This window comes from Electrophorus electricus, chromosome 6 (assembly GCF_041902795.1).
Source record: "Electrophorus electricus isolate QZ-2024a chromosome 6, ASM4190279v1, whole genome shotgun sequence".
Classification (NCBI taxonomy): Eukaryota; Metazoa; Chordata; class Actinopteri; order Gymnotiformes; family Gymnotidae; genus Electrophorus; species Electrophorus electricus.
Genome location: NC_137502.1, coordinates 25,750,280 through 25,764,587, shown reverse-complemented (window position 1 = coordinate 25,764,587; position 14,308 = coordinate 25,750,280). Strand labels below are relative to the sequence as shown.

The following is a 14,308-nucleotide window of genomic DNA, read 5'->3' as shown; positions in this document are numbered from 1 at the left end:
TAAAAGAACTACAGAAAAAAATGTAAATGTATTAAGTTAATTGTAAAATCTTTATCAATATTTAGCAATTTAGCATCATGATCTGATTGCATTGTTTCACATCAACTTCACATGTACAAAAAAGTGTATGTACTTAGGTTTTTGGGGGGTTTTTTGGAGGGGGGGAGGGGGGAGGGGTGTGCAACCATATAGTCATAGATAACTGGACTCCATTCAAGGGGAAGCCTGGCCTTTTGGGGTGAAATGGTATCTCCACCTACAATCTGTGATCTCACACTCAAAATCTTCCACCTACTTAACAGATCCATTGCTCATACCATTTCATAAAGAAATTCTACCTGAAGTGATAGAACCTGTAGAAATAAGCTCCTTGAAAATTGGCTACATACCTAAACCATTCAGATTAGTAGTAATCAGACCACTTATCAAAAAATCAACCTGTCAGCTGTTAAATTACAGGCCGATCTCAAACCTTCCCTTTATTTTCAAGATTTTCCAAGAAACAAACTGTAGCTCAGCAGCTAAGCTCACACCTGAATCAGAACCAAATACATTAAGTCTTTCAGTCAAGGTCATTCTTGTGCACACATACATCACCAAACACCAGACAAGCACTTCTAGAAAATTGGAAGAGACATTCATTGCTTATTTCTTTATTTTTATGATTCATTTTACTATTCATTTCTCTCACTACTTATTTTGCTCTTTACTGTTTATATTGTTGCTATTGTAGTGTCTGTTGTTGTCCAGAGGAAGATGCCCCCCCACCCTTTGAGTCTTGGTTCCTCTCAAGGTTTCTTGCTCATACTCTAGGGGTTTTTTGGTTGCCACTGTCACCTTTGGCTTGCTCACTGGAGGCTTGGACTCAGAAATCTGTAAAGCTGCTTTGTAGCAATGGCTGCTGTAATAAGCACTATATAAATAAATATGACATTGACTTATATTGGTCTAAACATTTGAACATGCACATGACAATTTAAAACATGAAATGCAACTGAACTCCCTATGTGTTATTGCGCCATTAAGGTTTCATCTTAAATCACCAAGTTCATTCGAAATAGCCTTCAGCCAACTTTGCAAAGTGGTCCAACTATGATTTATTCACAATGAATTGATTAATTTCTGTAGCCAGACCAGAGGTTCTCAAGTCTTTGGGAATCTGCAGTTTTGTTCCAGCTCCAAAACACTCTAGCAAGGTAATCAAGAGTCCTATAGCTCTTGATTACCAAGTCCATGTGTATGAGCCACCTCCATAACCATTAGGACTGCAAGAGGCCCTACAGTCTTTATATACATGTGGTATATACCATGTATACAGTAACAGCCACAGGGTATTAGTATCAGGTTTCACCACCATCTGTTCAGTAGGCTAGCATCCCCAGTCCACAGATGCTCCTGTGTCCCTTTTAGCTCTCCATCAACAATGGCCACACAAGTACTTCTTCAACAAGTGATTACACAACCAAAAATTCAGATACAGCCTCCTGCAATGCAGCTGTCACTTCTTGCATAAGTATTAATGGTTTAGCTGTCCAGTCTGGGAGATGACACCAATTGGCTTTTCAGCTGTATCAACCATATCTATGTGCTTTGCCACCAAGTATCATCCTCTATGCACCAAGCACCCACCAATTCCATAGTATCATTATCATTATCTAATCCAGTTCATATGCTCACATCTGGTCTCTAGACAGGTAATGTTTGGGGGTTTTGTCATACTGCCCAACTCTCTACCACACTACACTACCCAGCAGCCCGTTCATCATCCAGCCAACAACTCAGCCAATCAGGGATGTTCAATCAGATTGTCATCACCGGAGTACTGAATTCACCTGTGTGTTCAGAGAATTGAATATGAGACTGTTTCAAGCTTTCATTCATTGCAAAGTATTGCCTCTAGACTTTCTATGCATACTGAGTGTTATTTTCTTTGACTATCTTCCTGTGTACCGTACCCTGACTTTTTCTTTCTCATTGCCGATTTTGCCTAACCCCCTTTTGGATTTACTACCTGGTTTTTGCATTGCTCTTCTGGTTTTGGACACAGACTTTGATCTCTCTATGATTTGGAATTCCCCTTATTTTGCTCTTTTGATTTCGAGATATTCTGCTACCAGCAATTGGAACATTAATAAAGTTCTTATTCTATATCTGGGAGTGTCTAATTCTGCCTTGCCCGTCACAGGTTTTTTGGTCTTTTTTTTTTCTAATTTCTTTTCAATGTTTTTCTATTTAATGAATTGTTTTTAGTGTTATTATTATATTTTCTATTTAAATAAATATTATATTTTAGTTTTATATTACTTTTTGTCTTTTATTTTTCAAAAACCTTATTGATGTGATTGATCTCAAAATGTAATAATATTTATTACATACTTCTATTATATATGTATAAAGCACTTTGAAAAGTAATATATAAATAAATATATAGTGGTTAAGTTACTCGACTTGTAATTGGAACCACCCCCAATTTGCCAGTGTTGGGCCCCTGAGCAAGGTCATTAACCCCCAGTTGTTCAAGTTATTTGTCATAATTGTAAGATGCTTTGTTTAAAAGACTTAGTCAAATGCCGTAAATGTAAACTTGGATTCATTTGCCTGTTTTCATATGGTAGCTGGCCATATGGAGGTGAAGTCATTAGAAGCCCCTCATAGTGACCCAAAGCCTCCCACTAGCACCTCTCTCAACAGCCCTAAGATGCAAGGACTCAACTCTCCCATCCCTTCAAAAAAGAAAAAAAGGAGGGAAAGAAGAGAAACGGAACTCCTCCCATCCCCTCCTGTATAGTAGAGCCAGTCCTCCAAGAGGATTCGTTCTGTCCCTGCCCAAAGGTGGAGCCTGTACTACAAATTGGCCCTGCCTGGCGAAGGAAGAGTATCCTGAGGGGTTCAAGGAGGATCCAGGGGATTCTGTGTCGGACGCTATGGTGGTCCACCAGTTCTTCATGGACCAGTATGATGAAAGCAATGCTGAGGGCAGGAGTTCTACTGCGACCCTCTGTCGGACGCTGGAGCCGATCGCTCGGTTGCTTCTCATCAATTCCCCTGGAGTCTCTTTTGGATGCGGAGTCAGAGAAAGCTGTGGACTCCTGCATGGAGGTGGAAGCCTCACCTGTGCCTGAGTCTACGAAAGGTGCATGCTGCTCCAGAGCCTCATAAGACCTCCAAGAAGGTGTCATCCAGCTCACTCCACTCCACAGTCTGTGCTTCACCTCACAAGTCTGCCAGAAAAGTGAAGGTCTCTTTGGTGCCCAAGCCTGTTTATCTGGCGAGCAACATCATCAAGCACTCCATGGCACATGCACCAGGAAGACGGAGGTGTTCTCACTGCCCAAGTGGGCAACAGGCTTTCCCTCCTGGACTCGTGAAACCTCGCCCCAGTCAGCGTCAGGAGGGTCGGCCAGTACCCCCTACTGGCCAGTCACAGGACCTCCACCTACCCATCCCCTAGGATCTGTTTGTCATGTTTCTGTTCCTGTCACTTTCTCCTTGCCCATCACAGTTGTTGTACCAGTCCCACAGTCCCACTTTGTCTCTGTTTCGCTTCCCGTGAGTGTGGCTGTCCGTGTCTGTCATTGTCTTGGTCACTGTTGTCATCCACTCTGTCCTGTCCATGCTGGCTTGTGTTGGGTTGCTCAGTCCTCGCTATTTGGTGTTGGTCTGGGGGCCGTGGCTGGATAGACTGGCACGCCAGGAGTTGGGCCGTTAGGAGGGGGTTCTGTGATGGCACAGCCCCCCCTCCGTTACTCATCCCCATATTCGTGTGTTTGTGTGTGTGTGTCTGTCTCCATCACCCCTATCTTGTTAATTGATCATGTGTCACACCTGTTCTTAGTTATGTTCTTTATTAGCACATGTATTTAAACCCCTGTTGTACTTTTGTCTGTTGTTGGTGTTTGACACAGTGTATTATACGTGTAACGCATTACGCTAGTGTTGGCAAGTTTTGTTATTCGCTACGTTGTTGCGGTTTAGTGTGTTTTGTCATGGAGACTTGCCTCGGCATCCTACTTCCTGTCGTCACAGTTGTTTTACTATATATGATGACTATATGTGACTGAGAAAAGTTTGTCACACAAAAGTTAAATATAAATGGCCTTTGATGATATAGTCTTCTTAAGTACTTCATCCACGTTGACAAAACTATTGCAATGATACCGAATGCAGAGATTTTAAAAAACATTTAAAATAATTAGATCAAAATTCAACAGCATAACTTAGTCAACACTATTCAACACCAAAAAGTATAATATTCTAATTGTTAAGATCTAGGACAGGTCAGCCAGTCAATATACATGTATGAAGTTAGGCATTCATGCAGTTATGTTGAAAATGGTAGCTGTCAAAATCTGTAATGGGAAAATATTTTTTGATACAAATACAATGCTAGAGCTATTTACTCTGGAAACCGTTGTTAAGACAGGGTGATGTAAGAGTTGTGTTCCAAATATGCACTGAGGCCTCCTTAGTTCCCCAATCTGGAGATCTTGGCATAATATCTTAACTCACAGGTTTCTTTCTTCATATCAGACACATTCTCTTGAGGATTGTGATGCTGTTTCTGAGCTGCAGTGGGTATATAAATGTCTGGTCTGCAGAATGAAATGACTACAGCACAAGCTGCCATGCTTCTCTTTAAGACACTCTTAATGGTCCTGCTTACCCAGGCAGAAGAGCCTATCTGCAGGCTACAGAGTCATGTGGAGCAGCCTGAACTTCAAGCAGATGGAGAGCTAATCATTGGAGGTATTTTCTCATTTCGCACTGGTCAAGATGGCTACATAGACTCCTTTCAGAGTATGCCAGAAGCCCGCCCATGCAAGGAGTATGTATTTACACGCATGAAAACTGTTGTTTACAATTGTTTTGCTTCCAAATAATGAAATTAAGAAGTACTCATTATTTCATACTTATACAAGTTGTTTCTACTTTCAGACCTGAAATACCCATCACTATGCCTAATTAGGATATTGTCTTCATTAATTATTGTCTCAAGTTTTAGTTTCAGAGAATTCCAGTTTGCACAGACAATGATATTTGCTGTGGGAGAAATAAACAAAAATCCTAATATTCTGCCTGGAGTTTCCCTGGGATACAAAATCTACAATAATTGTGGATCTATGGACATACTGAGATCCGCACTGGCCTTGGTGAGTGGGCATGAAAGCTCAAATACAAGAATAATGTGCAACTCTTATAACCCAAGAACAGTCCAAGCCATTATTGGGCATTCTGGGTCAACACCTACGATAGGCATTGCGAGGACTGTTGGAAGTTTTCATATTCCAGTGGTAAGAAAAAGATGCATTTTCCATTTCAAAATTATCATTGTAGATATAATAACAAAGCATTCATGCAAACAATGTGAATTAACTATGCATATAACGGTTGTACATAATGGTTGTTTTCAAATGCTTTATCATGGAGTATGCTGTGTGTTAAAACAGATCAGTCATTTCGCTACCTGTGCTTGCCTGAGCAGCAGAAAAGAGTTCCCCTCCTTCTTCAGGACAATTCCAAGTGATTACTACCAGAGCAGAGCACTGGCACATCTAGTCAAACACTTTGGATGGACTTGGGTGGGGGTTTTAAGTAACGCAAATGACTATGGACTGAACGGCATTGCTATGTTTATTACAGCAGCTCGTGCAGAAGGTATTTGTATTGAATACTCTGCAGATTTTGAGAGCACAAGTCCACATCAAGAGATACTCCGAATTGTGGACATCATCAAAAACTCCACATCAAAGGTGATAATAGCATTCATGTCCCACAGAGAGATTAAGGTTCTTGTGGAGGTATTACATAAACAAAGTGTTACAGGACTGCAGTGGATTGGCAGTGATGCTTGGATCACAGACAATTCCCTCACAGATAGCCTAGGACACACTTCTCTGATCGGTTCAATAGGTTTCACTGTACCCAAGGCTAAAATTCCTGGATTGGGGCACTTTTTACAAGAAGTCAGCCCCTCACAATTTCCCAACAGCATGTTTATTAAAACCTTCTGGGAAAGTGTGTTTAACTGTTCCCTACATCCAGTCATGGGTCAGAGGACATGTAATGGCGCTGAGCATTTAAAAGATGTAGAAAACCTTTTTACTGATGTGTCTGATTTGAGTTTCACCAACAATGTCTACAAGGCTGTTTATGCAGTAGCACACGCCTTGCACAATCTACTATTATGTGTGCAAAGCAATGGTTCATTTTCTAATGTAAACTGCACTGAATTTTCCAAAATAAATCCTTGGGAGGTAAGACAAGTTAACATTAATTTGGAATGTAAGGAGAAAATCAGAACAATAAAATATCCTAAAAAGTACTTAAGAAATTTGATATTAATATGCATTTTTGTGTTCAAGGTTTCAAACTCCTTGCAGAATGTAAATTTCATCACACCTCAAGGGGAAAGTGTATTTTTTGATAAAAACGGAGATTCACCAGCAAGATATGAGTTGATTAACCTGCAACGAGCCTCTGAAGGCACCATGAAAGCAGCAACAATAGGGTACTATGATGCATCTTTGCCTAAAGGCCAGCAGTTAACTATGAATGGAATACAAATTGTCTGGAAAGAGGGAAGCAAAATGGTAATATTTTGGCTCAAGTGTCTTTTTTGTCATATAGGCTCTATGACAAACTGTTAACTACAAAGTCACACTGATATGTTTTTACATGGGTTCTGGAGGTTCCAGTGTCTATGTGCAGTGAGAGCTGTCCCCCAGGTACCAGGAAGGCTGTTCAGAAAGGGAAGCCTGTCTGCTGCTTTGACTGTATACCATGTGCACCAGGAGAAATGAGCAACTCAACAGGTAGTTATAAAAAAAAAAAAAAAAACAAAAAAAAAACAAAAAAAAAAAACAACTAGCCACATAAATGCTAAAGAAATATTAAATTTTTTTTTTTACTGAATATGGATGGAATTATATTGCTGACATTTGCACTGCTGAGGTTTGCTAATTTTCCATCTTTTCCATTTAGATTCACTTAACTGCTTAAAATGCCCCTTGCAATATTGGTCAAACACAAAAGGAGATGCCTGTATTCCAAAAGAAGTTGAATTCTTGTCATATGAGGAAAAAATGGGGATAGTGCTTGTTCTTTTTTCTCTGGTTGGGGCCTTTTTCACTATTCTAACCAAATTTATTTTCTATTGTTTTAGAAATACTCCCATAGTTAGAGCCAACAACTCAGAGCTGAGCTTCCTGCTGCTCTTCTCTCTGACTCTGTGTTTCCTCTGTTCACTTACTTTCATTGGTCGGCCCTCTGAGTGGTCCTGTATGCTGCGTCACACAGCATTTGGTATCACCTTCGTCCTCTGCATCTCCTGTGTTCTGGGGAAAACAATAGTGGTGTTAATTGCCTTCAGGGCTACACTTCCAGGCAGTAATGTCATGAAATGGTTTGGGCCTCCACAGCAGAGACTCAGTGTTCTTGCTTTCACTCTCATACAGGTCCTTATTTGTGTGCTTTGGTTAATAATATCACCGCCATTCCCATATATGAATATGGATTATTACCAAGAAAAAATCATCCTAGAATGTAAATTAGGTTCATCCTTCGGTTTCTGGGTTGTACTGGGATACATAGGACTCCTAGCTAGTTTATGTTTTATTTTGGCATTTTTAGCACGGAAGTTGCCTGATAACTTTAATGAAGCCAAATTCATCACATTCAGCATGCTCATATTCTGTTCAGTTTGGATTGCATTTATTCCATCTTATATCAGCTCTCCTGGAAAATTTACTGTAGCTGTGGAGATATTTGCCATTTTGGCCTCAAGTTATGGTTTATTATTCTGTATTTTTATACCAAAATGCTATGTGATTTTACTAAGACCTGAAATGAACACTAAAAAGCAAGTCATGGGGAAAACCAAATGACACATCATCGTTCATGGTTCATGTCTAAATAAACACATTTGACCTAGAAACAAAGTGCATGTTTTCCATTGATAGTGGGATACATATATGAGTTGACACAAGACAAGAAACAATTTCCTGACATATGGAACATATTGATGGGTACACATAAATAGAAAGTCAAATGATTTGACATATAGAATGAAAAAACAAATTAGTATATTAGTATATAGCTGAATCCTTCCAGATTTCCTTTATTAAAATTCCAGCCTTCCAAGCCTTTCAGACTTTGTATTTCTTAGCTCTTTCATTGCCCATAGTTGTTCTATAATTTTTAACTTATGCATTTCGGGTAACATTTTCAAAATCTTTCATAATCATAAACTAATCTCATTATTTCCTTCCATTATAAGAATTATACCATTCCCTTCCTGGAGAAATTAGCAACACAGCAGGTACTACAAAATATGAATCAGATACAGGAATTACAACACACTATACAAAGAATACAAAAATAATAAATGGTAATGACAGAAAGACACACACACACACACACACACACACACACACACACACATACATACACACATACATACACACACACACACACACACACACACACACACACACATACACAGGTCATAATTCTGCTTTGACTACAGTGCTTTATACACATATGCAATTTTGTTATGCTGGATAAAAGTAAGAGGCCCATTAGACAACACCGATTTTGCAAAAATCCAAATTTGCTGTACTGCTCTAAAAACGATACCACTAAAAGTCAGATGCAAATTATATCAGCAAAAATACACAAGGTTGATCCTTCAAAAAGTGAATGTGGTTACACCTAAACTGCCATTGTTTCATATACACTTTAACAGCAAAAATATGGTACTTGGTTGCAAATTCTTTGAAACTGAAATCTGCCTGAAGTGTGCCACCGATAAGTATCAGCAGACACTGGGTACCTTCCCTGGTGATGCTCAGCCAGGCCTGTAACATAGTCATTTTTAGTTCCTGCTTGTTTAGGGGTCTATTTGCCTTCAGTAAGTGAAATGTATTTTAAGTGTGGTAGAAGTTAGTTAATTCACTTAGTTAGTCAGCAATTTCAATTTTGGCCCTGAAAAACCCTACTATGCAATCAGATTAGCAGTCTGCTTTGGGCCATTGTCCTGCTACAAAATAAAATGCTGCCCAATAAATTTTGAGATATTTGACTGGCTCTGAGCATTTAAAATTCATCTGCACAATTCATTATTTATCCTACTGCTATCACTGTGAGATACATATTCAATAATAACAACCAATCACCACTGGCATACTTTGACTCATGGGTAGTTTCTTTTGGTTTGTCCACACTTTGCTTTTCCATCACTTTGACACAAGTTAATCAGATATGGACAAAAATATCCTCAATTTAAATGTGTCTAAACTTTTAGTCATTTAATTTAAAATCCAATGTACTAGAGTACATAGCAAACAATAAATTGTCATTGTCTGATTACTTATGAAATCATGAAGCTGTACAAAAACTTAATTACAAGATGAAACATATATTTCATATAACATATGTTTCTAAACTATGGTATACAAATGTACACATCAGTGAGGTCATTCAGCTGCGCAAGTAAAGCCCACACCCCACATTATAGTTAACTTGGGAACCAAAAGAAGTTATATAAATGACCAAACAGAGGGCAAGGTGTTTTCTGAAGAGCAAGAATGAGTTTACTACAGACATGGCTTCTGTTCACTCTGGTGAGAGCACCTGATCCTCCCTGCAGCTCAAGAGGGCTGTCTGATCAACCTCAGCTCAGCAGAGATGGGGATGTGGTGATTGGTGGGATATTTTCCTTTCACAACAGCTGGGACCAGACAACACACACATTCACATCGGGACCACAGCAGCCAAAATGCAAGCGGTGAGGGGACATTATAGCAAAATATCCATAAAGGACTGATAAACCATCAAAAAAAGTGCTTGGCTAGTTCATGGCCAAAAGCGGTTACATTTTGTAAGCAGAACTATAATCATACAGACATAGGGTTGCTGACACCAGGAAAATTTTGGAATATCAAGAAATTTTCTTAAATTAAAATTAATAATTTTACAAATGTTTTTGTATTCAAGTTTACAGTGCTCATTCAAATGGCACCGTGACTGCATTTCTTTTCTTGTAGCCTGAGCCTCAGAGAATTTCAAAATGCCCAGACAATGTTATTTGCCATTGAAGAAATCAACAACAGGACTGATATTCTTCCTAGTGTCAATTTGGGTTATACAATCTATGACTCCTGTGGATCAGTAGAAATGGCCGTAAGAGCTTCCTTATCTTTAGTTAATGGCCATGGGAAAAACACCGCTGCAGGGTCCTGCACCAGACCTGAAACAGTTCAAGCAATCATAGCAGAAACATCATCTACTCCTACTATTGCCATCTCTGCCACAGTGGGACCTTTGCATGTGCCTGTGGTAAAACCTTTTTATTTTTGGCAAAAATCTACATATGAAAATCAATATATATGTTCAGTAATGTCTATAAAATAAATTAAAAAGCAAACACATTGAGTGTGGTCATCATCTGTTTGCTTATACTTTTAAAAAAATATATTTATGAAATGCTATGTATATTTCAGATCAGTCACTTTGCAACATGTGCATGCCTAAGTGACAGAAAAAAGCATCCATCTTTCTTCAGAACAATTCCCAGTGATTATTACCAAAGTCGAGCACTGGTCAAACTGGTCAGACATTTTGGATGGACATGGGTAGGAGCTCTGTGCAGCAACAATGACTATGGAAACAATGGTATGAACACATTTATCAATGCAGCCAAAGAAGAGGGTGTGTGTGTTGAGTTTTCTGCGGTCTTCTTCAGGACTGATCCTAGAGAGGTCATTCTAAAAATAGTGGAGACTATTAAGACCTCAAGCTCCAAAGTGATAGTAGCTTTTGTCTCATACTCTGATATGGAGGTTCTTCTAAGGGAAATAGCACTGCAGAATATCACAGGCCTACAATGGATTGGAAGTGAGTCCTGGATATCTGATATGAACATTGCCACTGCTGAATGGCAACACATTCTAAGAGGGTCCATGGGTTTTGCTATTCCTAAAGCTAAAATCAATGGCCTAGAGAAATTTCTGATTAAGCTTAAGCCATCATTTGATGCAGACCTTTACAAAGAGCTGTGGGAAACAGTATTTGAATGTATACTTCACACACAAGTAAATGTTGAGAAGAAAGACATTTGTAAAGGCAACGAAAGCCTCAATGAAGTGCAAAACCAATATACAGATGTTTCAGAGTTGCAAATCGCAAATAATGTTTACAAGGCTGTGTATGCTGTTGCTTATGCCTTGGATAAAACATATAGCTGTTCAACAAAGGAGAATGGACAAGAACATACTATTGCATGTACCAACGCAACAAATAACCACCAGCCTTGGAAGGTATGTCTAATAGCCTGTTTAGAATATTTTTTAAAATTTGGCTCTAAAAAGTTTGAATTTTAATTGTATTTAGGTGCTCAGTGAGCTGAAGAAGCTCCATTTCTTCACTACAACTAATGAGGAGGTATACTTTGATGAGAACGGAGACCCAGCAGCAAGGTATGACCTCTTGAACTGGCAGCAAGGCAAAGATGGTAAAACAGTATTTGTTAAAGTGGGCTTCTACGATGCCTCCTTGCAAGCACATCTTCAGCTTTCATTTAACAATATCACTATCATCTGGGCCCATGACCAACACCAGGTAACCGTTAAAAATACCAAAAATATCAAACATAGTAATCATGTTTGCAGACATTCTGCATTCTAGCTTGAGAACATAATGATTATAGTGCAAATGATCATGGTTTGTAGGTACCAGTGTCTGTGTGCAGTGAGAGCTGTCCTGCAGGCTCCAGGAAGGCTGTGCAGAAAGGAAAGCCTGTGTGTTGTTATGACTGTATACCATGTGCAGAGGGAGAAATTAGTAATTTGACAGGTATAATGAAGGTTAACATTTCACTCTTACAGACAAGAGTCATAACAATCTACAAAGCAAAAGCCTTATGGAAAGAGAACTGATTAAAAAAAAAAAGAGTTTACTGAATGTTAGTGTAATGTTGATTATTTTCTGTTTCACATCTCCAGATTCAGCAACTTGCATGAAGTGCCCACCTGAACTCTGGTCTAATTATAAGAAAGATAAATGTATATCAAAACTGGTGGAATTCCTGTCATTTGAGGAAATAATGGGAATTATTCTAGTGTTGTTTTCTTTGTTAGGAATATGTTTCACCATGGGCATTACTGTGGTTTTCTTTACACACAAGGACACACCCATTGTCAGAGCCAACAACTCAGAGCTGAGCTTCCTATTGCTCTTCTCTCTGACTCTTTGTTTCCTCTGTTCACTTACTTTCATTGGTCAGCCCTCCGAGTGGTCCTGTATGCTGCGTCACACAGCGTTTGGGATCACCTTCGTCCTCTGCATCTCCTGTGTTCTGGGGAAAACAATAGTGGTGTTAATGGCCTTCAGGGCTACACTTCCAGGAAAAAATATCATGAAATGGTTTGGGCCTGCACAGCAGAGACTCAGTGTTCTTGCTTTCACTCTAATACAGGTCCTTATTTGTGTGCTTTGGTTAACAATTTCCCCTCCTTTCCCCTATAAGAACATGAATTATTACAAGGAAAAGATCATATTAGAATGTAACTTGGGCTCAGTTGTAGGCTTCTGGGCTGTACTGGGTTATATAGGATTCCTGTCCTTCTTGTGCTTTGTTTTGGCTTTTCTGGCTCGGAAGTTGCCTGATAACTTTAATGAAGCCAAACTGATTGCATTCAGCATGCTCATATTCTGTGTAGTTTGGATCACCTTTATTCCAGCTTATGTCAGCTCTCCTGGAAAATTCACTGTAGCTGTGGAGATATTTGCTATATTGGCTTCTAGTTTTGGTTTACTAATCTGCATATTTCTCCCAAAGTGTTACATAATCATACTAAAACCAGAGAAGAACACTAAACAGCAAATTATGAGTAAAGCACAAGTGAAATAAATAAGCTTTATATACATTCATTATTAATATGGCCATGTTTAAAGCACTTAACCTGTGTAAAGCATACTTGTAATAACTATTATAGATCACCATATACCTTTTCACTAATTCCAGTAAATACATTTTGATATGTGGCTGGTCTATAAGGCCCATTCAAAGATACTTTGTTACACCTAAAGTGGAGGACACAGCAATTCATATAATATCAATCTGTCCAAGCATTAAGCAGCACAGAGAGACAAGGGCTATTAATCATAATGAGCACAGGGAAAATGCTTACTAGCAAACAAAAAGCATGGAGTATAAATCATTACTCCAAAAAAAAAAAACAAGATATATGTTTTTATCATTAAATATTTTGCACATTTTTCAAATAGAACTTATATTTAGGTTCCACAGCGATGTCAAGTTTTCTTACAACTTCATGTGCATGAAAATATAAATCCAAAATATTCCTCCAAACCACAAAAGTGGGATATAAAATCTATAATACATGTGGATTCCCAAATATGATGAGTAGAGACCAAGTTCTTGCCAAAACAGACAACTCAGCATCCTCCACAGCAGCAGAGTTTGCAAGGTTAAGGGCTAGTTTGATATTCAAGTGGTAAAGCAACATTACACTGATTGAACAGATATTTATTTTCCTTTTTTCTTGAATCTGAAACAAGCATAACAAATGTTCAAAGAGTTCTGAACTAACTTTATGGTAACTGGGCATCCACATATCACCCAGCCATATTCAATTACTATTGACTATTATGATTGCCATGTTGTACTCCCTTGAGTGTTAAGCATTAAAGGAGAGTTCAAACAAATTCACTGAAATAATCTCACTGGCTTTCTTTCTTTTATATTATCTGCATCAATATCAGTCATTTTCTTACTTATGCTTGCCTGAGCAACCACAAACAATATGTCTCCTTCTTTAGAATGATTTCTAGGGATTACTACCACAGCCCAATGTAGCTGGTCAAGATCTTCAGCGGGACATAGGTAGAGTCTATAAGTAGTAACTATGTTTACAGATCAAACAGAGTTTCCAGTTTTAAAATGATATCTGAAGAGGGATGGATGTATACACTCACCACCCATTTTATTAGAAACATGTTTATTTAAAATTCTGTTTGCATGCAGTTAGTGTATGTAGCCCATCCATTATCATCCTCCAACTATTGTGCTGCTGTTGACTGGATATTATTGGGTGGCAGAGAAAACCAAACCAGTAGTGGTATTGATGCATGTAAAAACTCAAGCAAGACCGCTGGGCCTGATGCACTCATAACAACACAATACCCATAACTATGCTACTACTATATTGGTGTGAGTGCTGTAGAGAATGATTCACCACCCAAGTAATATCCAGTCAGCAGTGGTCCATTGCTCAGAAACTGGACAGTG

At 38.8% G+C, this 14,308-nt stretch overlaps 2 protein-coding genes across 2 annotated transcripts; both read left to right on the top strand.

Moving 5' to 3' along the window:
- Positions 1-4,583: 4,583 nt before the first annotated feature.
- On the top strand, positions 4,584-8,071 carry LOC113592363 (extracellular calcium-sensing receptor-like). Its single transcript, XM_081715695.1, has 6 exons — positions 4,584-4,825; positions 4,997-5,291; positions 5,448-5,750; positions 6,363-6,590; positions 6,689-6,812; positions 6,982-8,071. Exons 1-6 carry the CDS (start codon positions 4,584-4,586, stop codon positions 7,881-7,883), a joined length of 2,094 nt encoding a protein of 697 aa, XP_081571821.1. The 3' UTR covers positions 7,884-8,071.
- Positions 8,072-10,062: 1,991 nt separating this feature from the next.
- LOC113592358 (extracellular calcium-sensing receptor-like) lies at positions 10,063-12,917 on the top strand. The gene is made up of 5 exons (XM_027033228.3): positions 10,063-10,335; positions 10,500-11,315; positions 11,389-11,616; positions 11,727-11,850; positions 12,000-12,917. Exons 1-5 carry the CDS (start codon positions 10,078-10,080, stop codon positions 12,905-12,907), a joined length of 2,334 nt encoding a protein of 777 aa, XP_026889029.2. The 5' UTR covers positions 10,063-10,077; the 3' UTR covers positions 12,908-12,917.
- Positions 12,918-14,308: the final 1,391 nt, after the last annotated feature.